Source organism: Equus asinus, chromosome 5 (assembly GCF_041296235.1).
Source record: "Equus asinus isolate D_3611 breed Donkey chromosome 5, EquAss-T2T_v2, whole genome shotgun sequence".
Classification (NCBI taxonomy): domain Eukaryota; kingdom Metazoa; phylum Chordata; class Mammalia; order Perissodactyla; family Equidae; genus Equus; species Equus asinus.
Genome location: NC_091794.1, coordinates 22,510,410 through 22,524,058, shown reverse-complemented (window position 1 = coordinate 22,524,058; position 13,649 = coordinate 22,510,410). Strand labels below are relative to the sequence as shown.

At 37.5% G+C, this 13,649-nt stretch overlaps 1 protein-coding gene across 4 annotated transcripts in view; it reads left to right on the top strand.

Moving 5' to 3' along the window:
• The window catches only part of IQCB1 (IQ motif containing B1), a 45,031-nt gene extending 34,045 nt beyond the window's left edge, over positions 1-10,986 (top strand). For all 4 annotated transcript variants that reach the window (XM_044771501.2, XM_044771500.2, XM_044771502.2 and 1 more), the window contains 3 exons: positions 7,132-7,263; positions 9,018-9,174; positions 10,041-10,986. In XM_044771501.2, coding sequence (XP_044627436.1) covers positions 7,132-7,263; positions 9,018-9,174; positions 10,041-10,270 — 519 coding nt within the window. In that variant the 3' untranslated portion in view covers positions 10,271-10,986. The remainder of the gene's footprint in view (positions 1-7,131; positions 7,264-9,017; positions 9,175-10,040) is intronic.
• The last annotated feature ends 2,663 nt before the right edge of the window (positions 10,987-13,649 follow it).

Genomic DNA, 13,649 nt, shown 5'->3' with positions numbered 1-13,649 from the left:
GTGAATGGATGTCTGCCCTACCTTTTTCACTCAGTTGTTATGTGGCTCAGGTGATCTAATTTATGTAAATTGCTAAGTCCTATGCAAGTGCAGCATATCATATTTGATGTTTTTTTAATGCACAGCTAATACATTAGATATAATTAGATCATTATAATTCCTGAATTATAGAATCTAGTTCTTAAATGATAATTTTCCTAGGATTTATCTGGAACATAGTAATATTTTATTGCCTTGGAAGAGTATAGCACCAACTGTTTATTTCATTTAATGGCCAGTTTTCCTAATATCCAGTTATTCACTTACACATGGTTAACTTTCATATTAGGACTTCAGTTCCTATAGCATTTAGTTTTACAATTCCTTATTGTTGAACTTCAGGTCACTTTCAGTTTTTCACAGTAATAGATTTTGAACAATCTGTTGAATTTTCTGTGATTAACGTTTTACAAAGATTTCTTTCAAGTGATTTAAAAATAGAGTAGAGTAAGTACTAGGGAAATAGAAGGAGATGTCTGCCACCTCCTTTTGCCTCAAACTTTTCTAGGGATCTCAGGCTGTATCTGCAACAGTCCTGCACCATCACTGAATCACACCCACACCTGCTGTTTACCCCCTGCTAGACAGTCTAAGGATTAAGGCATGGCTATCAGTTGGAGACACTTCCATTAGAGGAACCTTGGGTCTTTTCTAAGACTTGTACCTCATGGCTTTTTAAACTCTTCCCTGTCAGAGAATCACCTGGGCCCTTATGAAGTTGACTTACTACCTTGCCTGATTTAGATAAGCCCACTAGTTTGTAAAAGGGTCCTCTACTCTAAAGTGAGATACCCCAATTTGTCCACCATTCCCTAGAGAGAGAAGCAGGGGTCATCCTAGGATGATATCTGAGGGACTTGAAGGCATAGTTGTTGGGCTTTCATGCTTTCCCTTGGCATAAGAGGAAAAGAAGTCACATCTGCCTCATGGCTTCCCTACCCAAAAAAAGGAATATGGGGTCTCCGTTGAAGTAAGAATAAAAAGAGATGGGTCAAGATCACGTTTATAGTCTTTGCAGCTCACTACTAAAACTAACATTGAAATCAAAGCAAAGCTAGACGTCAAAAGTAGAAATATAGAAAATAGAAAAAGAAAGAAGAGGATTACTTTCAAAGAGGAAAAAGAAAAATGACAAAGTACAGAGAGGAGAAAAAAGAGTGTAGTAGAGAAAATTAGAACAGGGCAATGGTCAGTAAGGACACATTCTACCACATTTTTGAAGCATCCATTTCTAAGATGTCCTATAGACTTGCACTGTCTGATACATGAGTCACTAACCACATGTGGCTGTTGAGTAATTGACTCGTAAGCTAGTCCAAATTGAGATGTGTTGTAAATGTAAAATACCCACCAGATTTTGAAGACTTAGCATGGAAAAAAGGTGTGAAATATCTCATTAACAATTTTTTATATCAGCATGTTGAAATGCTAATATTTTACATATGTTGAGTTATAATATATTTACATAACTCAGTATATGCAAAATATTAATTTCACCTATTTCTAAGATTTTTTTAATGTGCCTGCTAGAAAGTTTAAAATTGCATATGTGACTTGCATTATATTTCTATTAACACTGTACTTGACCTTGGTAAGAGAGAAAAGGAAATACTAATTCATCAGTTTAACAGAAAGGAATAGGAATATCATTTCAATGAGCTTGTCCCCTCAGGAGGAACTGGTTATTAATGTCCGTGGTAGAGAAAGGCCAGAACTGTTTACCTTCTGTCTCTCCCTTACTTTTTGCAAAAGCAGAGGCACTGTTTCTCAGATAGCTAAGAACAGAGAAAATCTTATGTAAACTTGCTAATTTCAAATTACACATCCTTACTCACATAGACAAGTTGGAGTTCTCTGTAGCTGATTTAGTGTTGGAATTAAATTTGAAGTAAAAGTTAGCTGCCTTTTCCCTTTTAATGCTCCAGGATTTTCTTCTCTTGCTTCCTCATCTCTTAAGAAGCTCAGAAGGAAGCTGATGGTTGCCAGTGTCTGGTCTCTAGAACCAGAATGATGGCTAATTCTTGCTATTTGATTCTAGAAGAAAAGTACTATTGCACTATTATACATATCCATCACAGCCAGCCACAAAAGCACTTAGTGAAACAAACCATTGGCAGTTGAGAAAATAAATAAAAACTGGGAGATAACCTATACAATGAAAACTATAAGACTTTCCTGAAAGAAATTGATGACGACATAAAGAGATGGTAAGACATTCCATGCACACGGATTGGAAGAATAAACATCATTAAAATGTCCATACTGCCTAAAGCAATCTACAGATTCAGTGCAATCCCAATCAGAATCCCAGTGACAATCTTCGCAGAAATAGAACAGAGAATCCTAAAATTCATATGGGGCAACAAAAGACCCTGAATTGCTAAAGCAATCCTGAGAAAAAAGGACAAAGCTGGAGGCATCACAATCCCTGACTTCAAAATATACTACAAAGCTATAGCAATCAAAACAGCATGGTACTGGTACAAAAACAGATGCACAGATCAATGGAACAGAATTGAAAGCGCAGAAATAAAACCACACATCTGTGGAAAGCTAATCTTTGACAAAGGAGCTGAGAAATACAATGGAGAAAAGAAAGTCTCTTCATCAAATGGTGTTGGGAAAACTGGAAAGCCACATGTAAAAGAATGAAAATTGACCATTCTTTTGCACCCTTCACAAAAATAAACTCAAAATGGATCAAAGACTTAAAGGTAAGATCTGAAACCCTGAGATTTCTAGAAGAAAATATAGACAGTATACTCTTTGACATCAGTCTTAAAAGGATCTTTTTGGACACCATATCTTCTCAGAAAATGGAAACAGAAAGAAAAAACAAATGGGACTTCTTCAGACTATAGAGCGTCTACAAGGCAAGGGAAAACAGTATTCAAACAAAAACATGACTCAACAATTGGGAAAAAATATTTGCAAGTCATATATCCAACAAAGCATTAATCTCTATACTATATAAAGAACTCACACAACTCAACAACAAAAAACAACCCGATCAAAAAATGGGCAGGGGACATGAATAGACATTTCTCCGAAAAAGATATATGGATGGCCAATAGGCACATGAAAAGATGCTCATCATCACTGATCATCAGGGAAATGCAAATTAAAACTATACTAAGATATCATCTTACACCTGTTAGAATGGCTAAAATAACCAAAACAAAAAATAACAAATGTTGGAGGTTGTGGAGAAAAAGGAACCCTCATGCTCTGCTGGTAGGAGTGCAGACTGGTGCAGCCACTATGGAAAACAGTATGGAGATTTCTCAAAAAATTAAAAATAGAAACACTGCGTGACCCAGCCATCCCACTACTGGGTATCTATCCGTAGAACTTGAAATCAGCAATTCCGGAAGTCCCATGCACACCTATGTTCATTGCAGCATTATTCACAATAGCCAAGGCGTGGAAGCAACCTAAGTGCCCATCAACTGATGATTGGATAAAGAAGATATGGTATATATATACAATGAAATACTACTCAGCCATAAAAAAGGATAAAAATCGTCCCATTCACAACAACATGGATGGACCTTGAGGGTATTATGTTAAGTGAAATAAGCCAGATAGAGAAAGACAATCTCTGTATGACTCTACTCATATGTGGAAGTTAAACCTGTAGACAAAGAGAACAGATTAGTGGTTACCAGGGGAAAGGAGGAGTGCGGTGGTTGGCATAAAGGGTGAAGTGGTGCACCTACAATATTACTGACAATAATGTACATCTGAAATTTCACAAGGTTGTAAACTATCATAACCTCAATAAAAAAATAAAATAGAAAAAACAAAAAAGAACCTGGCAGATAAATACAATTTCAGAGAATCCTGAAATGACAAAGAATGAGGAAAAGAGAGAGAATTCAAGCTAAGATTTTCTGATATAGGAGCAGAGATTCCTCTGTTCTGGAACTTTTACTCTGAAGTTCCCAGCATAACATCATAAGCCTAGGGTGATAATAAAAATAGGAGGTAGAGAAGAGAGGAGAAGCAAGGAAGAAAAATCAAGTAAAGAGAAGAAGAGAAGGAAAGGAGAGGGTCTATCAACAGGAGGATGCAGGCATAATTGAAAGCTCAGGTACCATACTGAAAACAAGAGTATTAGGGAAATTTTATATACTGAATGTGAAGACCTCCAGCCCTTTTTTCTTCTCAGCTCACAGAGTGCTGTCAGTGAGGCTTATATCCTGCAAACAGTAGACTGAAAGCGTTTTCTCTGAGAAATCTGAACAGCCCAAGAGAAAAGTCATAAGTATACTCACGATGGGGCACCCCAACGACACAGCCCCGTTCAGCAGCCCTACATTGAAGTACACAGTAGCTAAACTCTACACACCTGCTCAGAATTTCTAAACAGCTTTTTAGTGCCTACTCTTAAATATCAGCTGAAAGTATCACTGGACATCTGAGGAAAGTTAAGGCCAAAACCAACAAACTACTTGGTAGAAATTCATTGTAGGAATGAGAAAACTTTTAAAAGTCTATTAATTCCTTACAGACTTAAGAGAAAATAATACATGAAACAAAACTAAGATGCTACATAAGAGGTAACAAATAGAATAAAATTTAACAGAAAAAATAAAAGACATAATAAAAGGGCTAGGAAAGAAGGGTTGGGAAATCTCCTAGGAAAAGAAAAGATAACCAGTCCAGGAGGTCAAACATCCAAACGTTTGAAACAAAGAACAGCAACAAAAAACCTGAGGAAAGGAAATCAAATAATTCAAGATTTCCCGGAACTGAATGTCATGAGTTGTAGATTAAAAGGACCGACCAGGGGATAGCTGGTGGTTAAGGGGTTAAATTCATGTGCTCTGCTTCGGCAGCCCAGGGTTTGCCAGTTTGGATCCTGGGTGCAGACCTACATACTGCTTATCAAGCCATGCTTTGGCGGGCGTCCCACATATAAAGTAGAGTAAGATGGGCACGGATGTTAGTTCAGGGCTAATCTTCCTCAAAAAAAAAAAAAGAAAAGGACTGACTATGTGTCCAATACAATGACAGAAACACACCCACATTTACTTCACATTACTGTGAAATAAACTGGGGACAAAAGTACTTCTCAATATCATCATTGGAAACTAAAAGGTTTTGGAGTAAGGCTGTCACATGTTTGAGGGGAAAATGATTTCCAGCTGGAATTCTGTACCCAACCAAACCATCAGTTAAAAGTAAAGATAAACTAAAGAGATTTTTATGCATCACAAAGTCACTGAAACAAAGGAATAACCCAAGAAAGAGACAACATGGAATCCAGGAAACAGAAAGGAAAGATGAAAAGGAGTCATCAAGATGATGGTGAATGGAGATCTCAGGATGACACCTATGCACCAGTCATAGAGAACAGTCAATCCAGATTGGAGAGGTCAGAAAGCTCTAGAAAATGTGTGTTCAGGAAAATTAATTTGATAGAATGCCTGATGTGTTTTAATGTATTGACAATTAGGGCAGCGTTTGTGATATATAATCAGTGATAAGTACATAGAAAACTAAGCACAGGAAAACAATAGATTTATTAATTGAAGTGAAAATAAAAAATGTACAAGGAAGGAAAAGTAATCATCGTATACTATATGGTTCAAAAATGAATGGCCTTTATGTAGCCATAATTATGTAAACATAACATTAACTAAAATTGTGATATAATATTGGGTGTTTGAAGATATGGCAAGTATGTAAGAGTGCTAGTGGTGAAAGAGAGCTAAATGCTTACCTTCCATACAAGAAAGTCAATAGAAAATAACTATAATCTGAAAAATTACAGAAAAGTAGATGGAGATAAGCATCAAAAGAAAAACCTAAAGAATTAAAAGTTGTTTTCTTTGGGGGAGGGGATAGGATAAGTCGGCAGAGAACTGTATAGCTTCTTTGTTAAGAATTCTTGTAAAACTGACACTTTAAACAATAGAATTACATCAACAAACTTTTTCGGAAGGTGTTCAACAATGAAATGCTTTAGGCTTTGCAGGCCATGCGGTCTATTGCAACTATTCAGCTCTACAGTTGTAGCACAAAGGAAGCTGTAGACGATGCGTAAACAAATGAGCATGACTGTGTTTCTATAAAACGTTATTTGTAGACACTGAATTTTAAATTTCATATAATTTACACATCATAAAATATTCTTTTCCTTTTGAACTTAGTAACCATATAAAATGTAAAAAACCATTCTTAACTCTCAGGTCATTCAAAAACATGCAGTAGGCAGATTTGGCTCGTGGGCCATAATTTGCCAGCCCTTGCCTTAAATAATGTGAGCATGAAACTTTGATAAAAATAAAAACTACCAAGGGAGAAGAATGGAAAAAAGTTGGCAGAATAATTTCAAATTTGTCTCAAATATTGCCTGTTACAAAATTTCTTGTTTTACCAAGTCCATTCTGAGGGACATGAGGAAGAACAGTCATTTACCAAGCTTTTTCTTATATACTGTCTGTTTGATCTTTGCAATCCTGTAGGCTAAGTAGCATTAGGGTCCCTGTTGTCTGTAGACGTAGAACCTGTCCTATAGATATCAAATGACTTGCCCAAAATCATACAGTTTATAAGAGACTAGACTCCAATGCTTACTTCTTACTTTTTCCTCTTTACTGCTTACTGTACAAATAGTACATGACTATACCCCTGTAAAATATTAAAACACTACAGAAGAATATAATTAAAAAGTCTTTATCAGGGCTGGCCCAGTGGCATAGTGGTTAAGTTTGCACACTCCACTTTGGTGGCCTGGGGTTCACAGGTTTGGATCCTGGGTGTGGACCTACACACCATTCATTAAGCCATGCTGTGGTGGTGTCCCACATACAAAAAATAGAGGAAGATTGGCACAGATATTAGCTCAGTAACAATCTTCGTCAAGCAAAAAGAGGAAGATTGGCAACAGACGTTACCTCAGGGCCAGTCTTCCTCACCAAAACAAAAAAGTCATTGTCCTCCCTCACCCCTGGGCAATCTCATCCCTCTCCCCATACACACTCAGAGTTAACTGTTACAGTGTTGTTGCTACCATATGTTGTTGTAAGAAGAAAATAGTTCTATTAGGGAAGAAAAATCACTAATCTTCTCTTTTTTTTTCAGGCTCTTAAATTCCTGGCAAAGTGCCGTAAGAAAAAGAAAGTATTTGCTCCTTGGCAAGGACTCAGAGAACTCACGGATGCACGCAGAGTTGAGCTGAAGCAACAAGTAGATGACTATGTCAGAAGACATCCAGTATGTGGGCCATGATATCAGTGTCACATTATTTCAGTGCATGATATTCACCAACAAAGCAGTGTCTCAGATGTATATGTACATTTATTGTTGGTATAAGGCGATGCAGTTGCTTTACCATAGAGTTCATGGATTTGGAGTCTTCTTATAATTACATGGGCCATAGAAATATAGTCAGTAGTAAAGACTTTGCTTCAAGTCAGTTATTTTCCCTACTGCATCAGCAAGACTGTCTTCACATCCTCACCAGCATTTTTTATTTTTACGTCCTAATGGGTGTGAAGTGGTGGTGTGATTTGGATTTGCATTTCCCTAATGATTACTGATTTTGAGCATCTTTCCCTGTGTTTATTGGCCGGTTATATATCTTTTCTGGAGAAACATCTAGTCTAGTCCTTTGCCCATTTTTAAATCAGGTTGTTTGTTTTTTGTTGTTGAGTTTTAAGGGTTCTTTATGTATTCTGGATATTAATCCCTTATCAGATATATGATTTGCAAATATTTTCTCCCATTCTGTGGGCCGCCTGTTTACTCTATTGATAGTGTCCTTTGATGCACAAAAGTTTTTAATTTGATGAAATCCAAGTTGTTCTTTCTTTTGTTGCCTGTGCTTTCAGTGTCATATCCAAGAAATCATTGTCAAATCCAATGTCATGAAGTTTTTCCCTCTATCTTTTCTTCTAAGGGTTTTATAGTTTTAGCTCTTAACATTTAGATGTTTGATCTCTATTTTTTTCTAATGCATTATGTGTTATTCTGATGCATATTTAATAAAGAAGTGCTTGGGGCTGGCTCAGTGGCGTAGTGGTTAAATTCACATGCTCTATTTCAGTGGCCTGGAGTTCATGGGTTCAGATCCTGGGTGCAGACCTATGCACCACTGATCAAGCCATGTTGTGGCAGCATCCCATATACAAAATAGAGGAAGATTGGCACAGATGTTAGCTCAGGAACCATCTTCCTCAAGCAAAAAGAAGATGATTGGCAACAGATGTTAGCTCAGGGCCAATCCTCCTCACCAAAAATAAAAGAAGTGTTGCTTCAGCCATACTCTAGTGCAGCTGTTTAAAATTCTGTGGCTGAAAAGTAAGGTGTTAGCTGGAATAGGTCTGTCTGCAAGATCTAGGAAGTGGAATATTTGAGAAAGCTGTGGTGTCAGAAGCTTTATCAGCTTCAAAGTTTAGATTATTTCATCCTTTGTCCGAACTAATTTCTTAAGTTCCCTTTAAAGTAGCTGACTGGCCAAAAGAAGATGATCCTTTGGCTGATTTTTTCCCCTTGTTCTATGAAATCAGAAGCAGTTAAAACATTATAAACATTAGATAACATATAACATTAGATAAGTTTGAGAGCAGGGATAGAATGAGAAGTAAGATACTCTATCAGATGGAGTCCAGAACAAAAGAGTTGGCCTTGTTACTCCTCTTCCAGGCCAGAGTCTTTACCAAACCATTTGTAGTTTTCACTATGATCTCTCAATCTTATCTCTTCTCCCAGAATACCATACTGTGGGGAAGTGAGGTATGGGAGCACACCAAAAAGAAACTTCCCCACCTGCATTTTCATCTAAAGCTGCATTTAAGAGGCTGTTTATTGCTTGCATGAGAGTACAAAGTAGACATCAGTCATAATATTCAGTTGAAAAGATGAAAGACAGCTAAGCATTCTGGAGCCTCTATGCCAAGTGGTTGGGTGAAACAAACTTTGATATGTATGTACTTCCTGTGACAGTTTTTTCTGTCCTCTATTCCCAGGGCTCTCCGATGTTAGATGTGACCAGCAGGGAGCTTCACGCCCAAGCACAAGAACGACTGCAGCACTACTTCATGGGCAGGGTCCTGGAGGAGAGAGCCCAGCAGCACAGGGAGGCGCTGATGGCTCAGATCAGCACCAACATTGAACAGTTACTGAGTATGTGCTCATTCCATTTTTGTTTCCTAAAAGGAACAACCTATGCAAGATTTTGTGACATCCAGAATCTTCAGAAGGAAAACACCCTTTAATGGTCTATTAGCCCATCTTCTGTCGTTGGAAATTTCTACATCTAGATCATACTAGCACACAATGTTTTCCAATGATGCAGATCCCATAACCTCCTCCACTGCTTCCCCCAGTCTTGCTATCATTCGTATCTATCAACTGAAAGTTATTAATTTTAAAGATGCTGAGCCCTACTAACCATATTCTATTATGTAGTCTCAGAAGCTTTTGATCATATTTTAGAAGTAGATGATGACAGTAGTTACAGTGCCATTTTATAATTTTTAATGAAGTGCTTTCACAAAAATTAATTCATCTGCTCCTGACAACCTCTGGTGCATTTAATGACAGATTCCATCCATGAAGCCACAGTGCATCAGTCAGCCTCTGAAACAATTTCAGTATATGTGGAGTACAGAAGGGCCATGGTTCTCTCTTTAATGCCATTAGTTGCAAATTTTGTATTTTTGAATGGACAGCTGGCTATAACTGAGCATCTCGTCTATAAGATGGGGTTCTCCTGTTATTTTAAAATTCCCTTTTTTTAAAATAAACCATCTAAGAAAATCTACATCTTTTCTTTTAAACACAGAATTGGGGGGAAGGGGCAGTTGATGCCAGTCACAGCTACAACTTGTGAGTAGTCACATGCCGTCTTTAGCTAGCAGTGATAACAAATTCAGAGTTGGAACCCTGTCCTTGCCTGCTATTGCAGAGGTCCAACTCTATAGTTTCCAAGTCCCTACTTGTTGGTATAGAACTCTTCCACTCACTTCTTTATTTTCTGTTTACTGCAGAGGCACCAAGTCTGAAGGAGGCAGAAGGGAAAGAACCTGAGCTCTTCCTGAGTAGATCCAGGCCTGTGGCAGCCAAGGCCAAGCAGGCCCATCTCACCACCCTGAAGCATATACAAGCACCCTGGTGGAAGAAGCTTGGGGAAGAAGCAGGAGATGAGAGCGATGTCCCAAAGGATGAGCTTAGTGTGGAATTAGGAACTTTATTCATTGGTGGAACCAAACCCCCTTAAGAAGTTACCCTGAGAAGTTACACATAGCCTGTATTTTAGGAGATTATATTGGTTCTGCCTCTGGCTTGCTGGTAAACTAGAGCTATCTTAACTCATGGTTTTCCAGAGGTTCCTCTCTGAACAAGACTTGCAGGCAGTAAGCAAAGAGTTATCTTCTACCTCTATCTTAGTTCTCTTTTATTTTTTCCACACATCCATCCCTGGCCACACACACATATTGGTGGGCCTTTTAGTGTGGAACTAAACTCAGCATGGCATTCCATTGTTTATATGAAATGTGATATTTATTTTCTTTCTTTTTTTTTCACTTCTGCTATTTTCCAACTAAAAATGTTTTCTAAATAAATATTTTCAACAATTGTTCTGAAAAACTTGTCAGAATTTCTTCAACTTTTCACATTTATTATTTAGAATTCCTGTTTTTCTGTTAATATAGGAAATGTGCTTGCTCCTGGCCTTTATTAAGGTGAGGAAAAGAAATGGTCATTTGAAGGACATTTGACTATTTTCTATAAAACAGTGTTTGAACTCAGTTTCTATCTTGTTATTTCTAAAAGGAACTGCGTTAAAAAATCTTCCTAGGGTTCAATGCAAGAAATATTTCTCCAGATAAAAGTGCAGTCTTTCTGTTAAACTATGAGACCTATATAATCCACTGTTTCCCTTTTTATCTTGTCTCCTAGGAATCTCAGAGCTAAATATAATGCTTAATATCTGTTTTGATTGTAGATACCTGTATGATTATTTGGTTCCAACCTAATAATTTCTGATTTCCCTATTTATCTTTAATTGTGTTTTAATACCAGAAGCCACCTCTATTTGTGTTTGTAACAATATAGAATTTAAGTTAAAGTCAACTAACAAATCATGGACTCTATATCATAAGGAACCTGGAGTATGCATTTTGTATAAATGAGTGGGAATACCAGTATTTCTAGATGGGAAGACCAAATAGTATAATGTTGTCCATTCCTCCAAAGTTAAGTTTAGGAAAATTCTAATGTAATTTTTATTCAAAATTGGAAAAGAGACGTATTCATCTGTAAGAATAAGTAGATGAGAGTTCTGGTTTCACTAAGAATGTGGAAAGCTACAGGAGACTGTTGCTCCCAGCTTAACAAAAAAAATGCTAGGTAATCTACAAAAATAATTTTTCTCAAGCCTATCAGATAGTTGAGGCCCCAGGACAACCAAGTAAGTTGAGATGGGACTCAGTATCTGTGAAATGAACTATTTCATCTTTAGTAGAACACAAGAGACAAAGGTGGCTGGATAAGAAGAAATTAACTAGAAGTTTAAATTGTTAAAGGCCAAGTGTGGGGTAGCACGTCAGTTTAGAATACGTAGGAGCCCCAGATGGGAGAATTTAGAATTCTACCAGTTACAGTCTTGTGCCACATAATGACATTTCGGTTGACAACAGACTGCATGTATGATGGTGGTCCCGTAAGATCAATACCATATAGCCTAGGTGTGTAGTAGGCTATACGGTCTAGGTTTGTGTAAGTACACTCTGTATGATGAAATCACCTAATGACACATTTCTCAGAATGTATCCCTGTCATTGAGCAAGACAGGAGGCCTGAAGAGCCAGCCACCCTTACTGGTACAAGCAAACATGAGTGATAGGCTGCTACTGGGTGGCATGCCCAAAGCCTCACCCGCTTTCCCAAACCCTTCTCTTAAAAGCCTTAAGCTGCTAGAGCAGGGGTGGAAAGCCCTCTTACCTCAAAGGTGGAGACAAAATTCCATCTTGTGTGAGGAGGGAGTAGAAACAAAATTTATCGGTCCCTGGGGAGGGATGGGAAACACTCTAGCCCCAGACACAAGTGGAGATCCAGCATTGCTGAGGGAGGGATAGAAACAAACGCTTTCCACTCCTTGAAGAGGGGCAGGAAATCTTGGGCCCAGAAATCCTACACCAATTCAAAACAGAGGTCTGCTGTTGCTGGGGAGGGAACTTCCCGCTAGAGACCAACCACAGATATGAGGCAGTTTGACTGCTGTAGGGTAGAAGGATAGGACCCCTGAGAAAGCCCCATCCCCAATCCCGGGAAGAAGAGACCTAGCCTAAAATTCAGGCTAGATCAGGACAACAGACCGACCATGTTCCAACAGCTAGCTAGAACCAAGTAATAAGCAATAGCAGTTGACCACTGGGTTAGGAGAAAGTGCATGGAGAGACCCTCTCTGTGCCAAAGACATACAGGGATGGCTGAAAGTGGAGGGTGGAGTAGGAACACAGAAAAACCTTCAAGCTTTCCAGACTTCACTCGAAGCACAAGGTAAGAGCAGCTAAAAATAAAAGAACTTGAAGTCTACATTGAAGATAAAAAGCTAAACTCCTGACTAGTTTAACTCAACCCCTTTGCAATACTGCAATACACTTTTTTTCTTTTAATTTTTAACTTAATGCTGTCTTACTTTCTGACTTAAAATGCTGTTATATTTACTATATTAACATAATTCTGCATTTACTCAGATAAGAGTGAAAAATAAGACATGGAAAAAGTGATTTTATCAATTATTTCATCAATTTGTCACAATTTTGTTGGATGACTTGTTCACATTATCAAAGCTCATTTTTCTGTAGAGAATAAAATACTGGAAAGGGTATAATACAAATATGAGAAGCACAACACTTAACATTTCATTGTTATGAACATATAGATTGCCTAGAAATACAAAATTCTGTAGTTAATAGAAATTCTGTAGAAAAGCCATTCTCTACCATATAATTTTCATTTTGGGAATCTCCATATCCATTGGTCAATTTCAAATTACGGCAAAAAAGAATTCAAATGCACGATTGTTAGACTGAAATTTAAGGATTAAATTTTGAAGACTTAATTTTCCCCAGCTTTATTGAGGATAGTTGACAAAACTTTATAAAGTGTATAAAGTGATGATTTCATATATGTATGCATTGTGAAATGATTACCACAATCAGATTAATTAACACATCCATCACCTCGCATAGTTACATTTTTGTGTGTGTGGTGAGAATGCTTAGGACCTACTCTTAGCAAATTTCAAGTATACAATCCAGTGTTATTAACTATAATCACCATGTTGTACATTAGATCCACAAAACTTATTCTTATAACTGAAAGTCTGTATCCTTTGACCAGCTTCTCCCCATTTCCCCCACCTCCCTGGTAACCACAATTCTACTCTGTTTCTATGAGTGTGCCTTTTTTTTTTTCCTTAGATTCCACATATAAGTGAGCTCTTACTTTTTTCTCTGTCTGGTTTATTTCTCTTAGCCTTATGTCCTCCAGGTTCATCCATGTCATCACAAGTGGCAGGATTTCCTACTTTCTTGTGGCTGAATAATATTCTATTATATCTATATATATATCTTGCATCTTCTTTATCC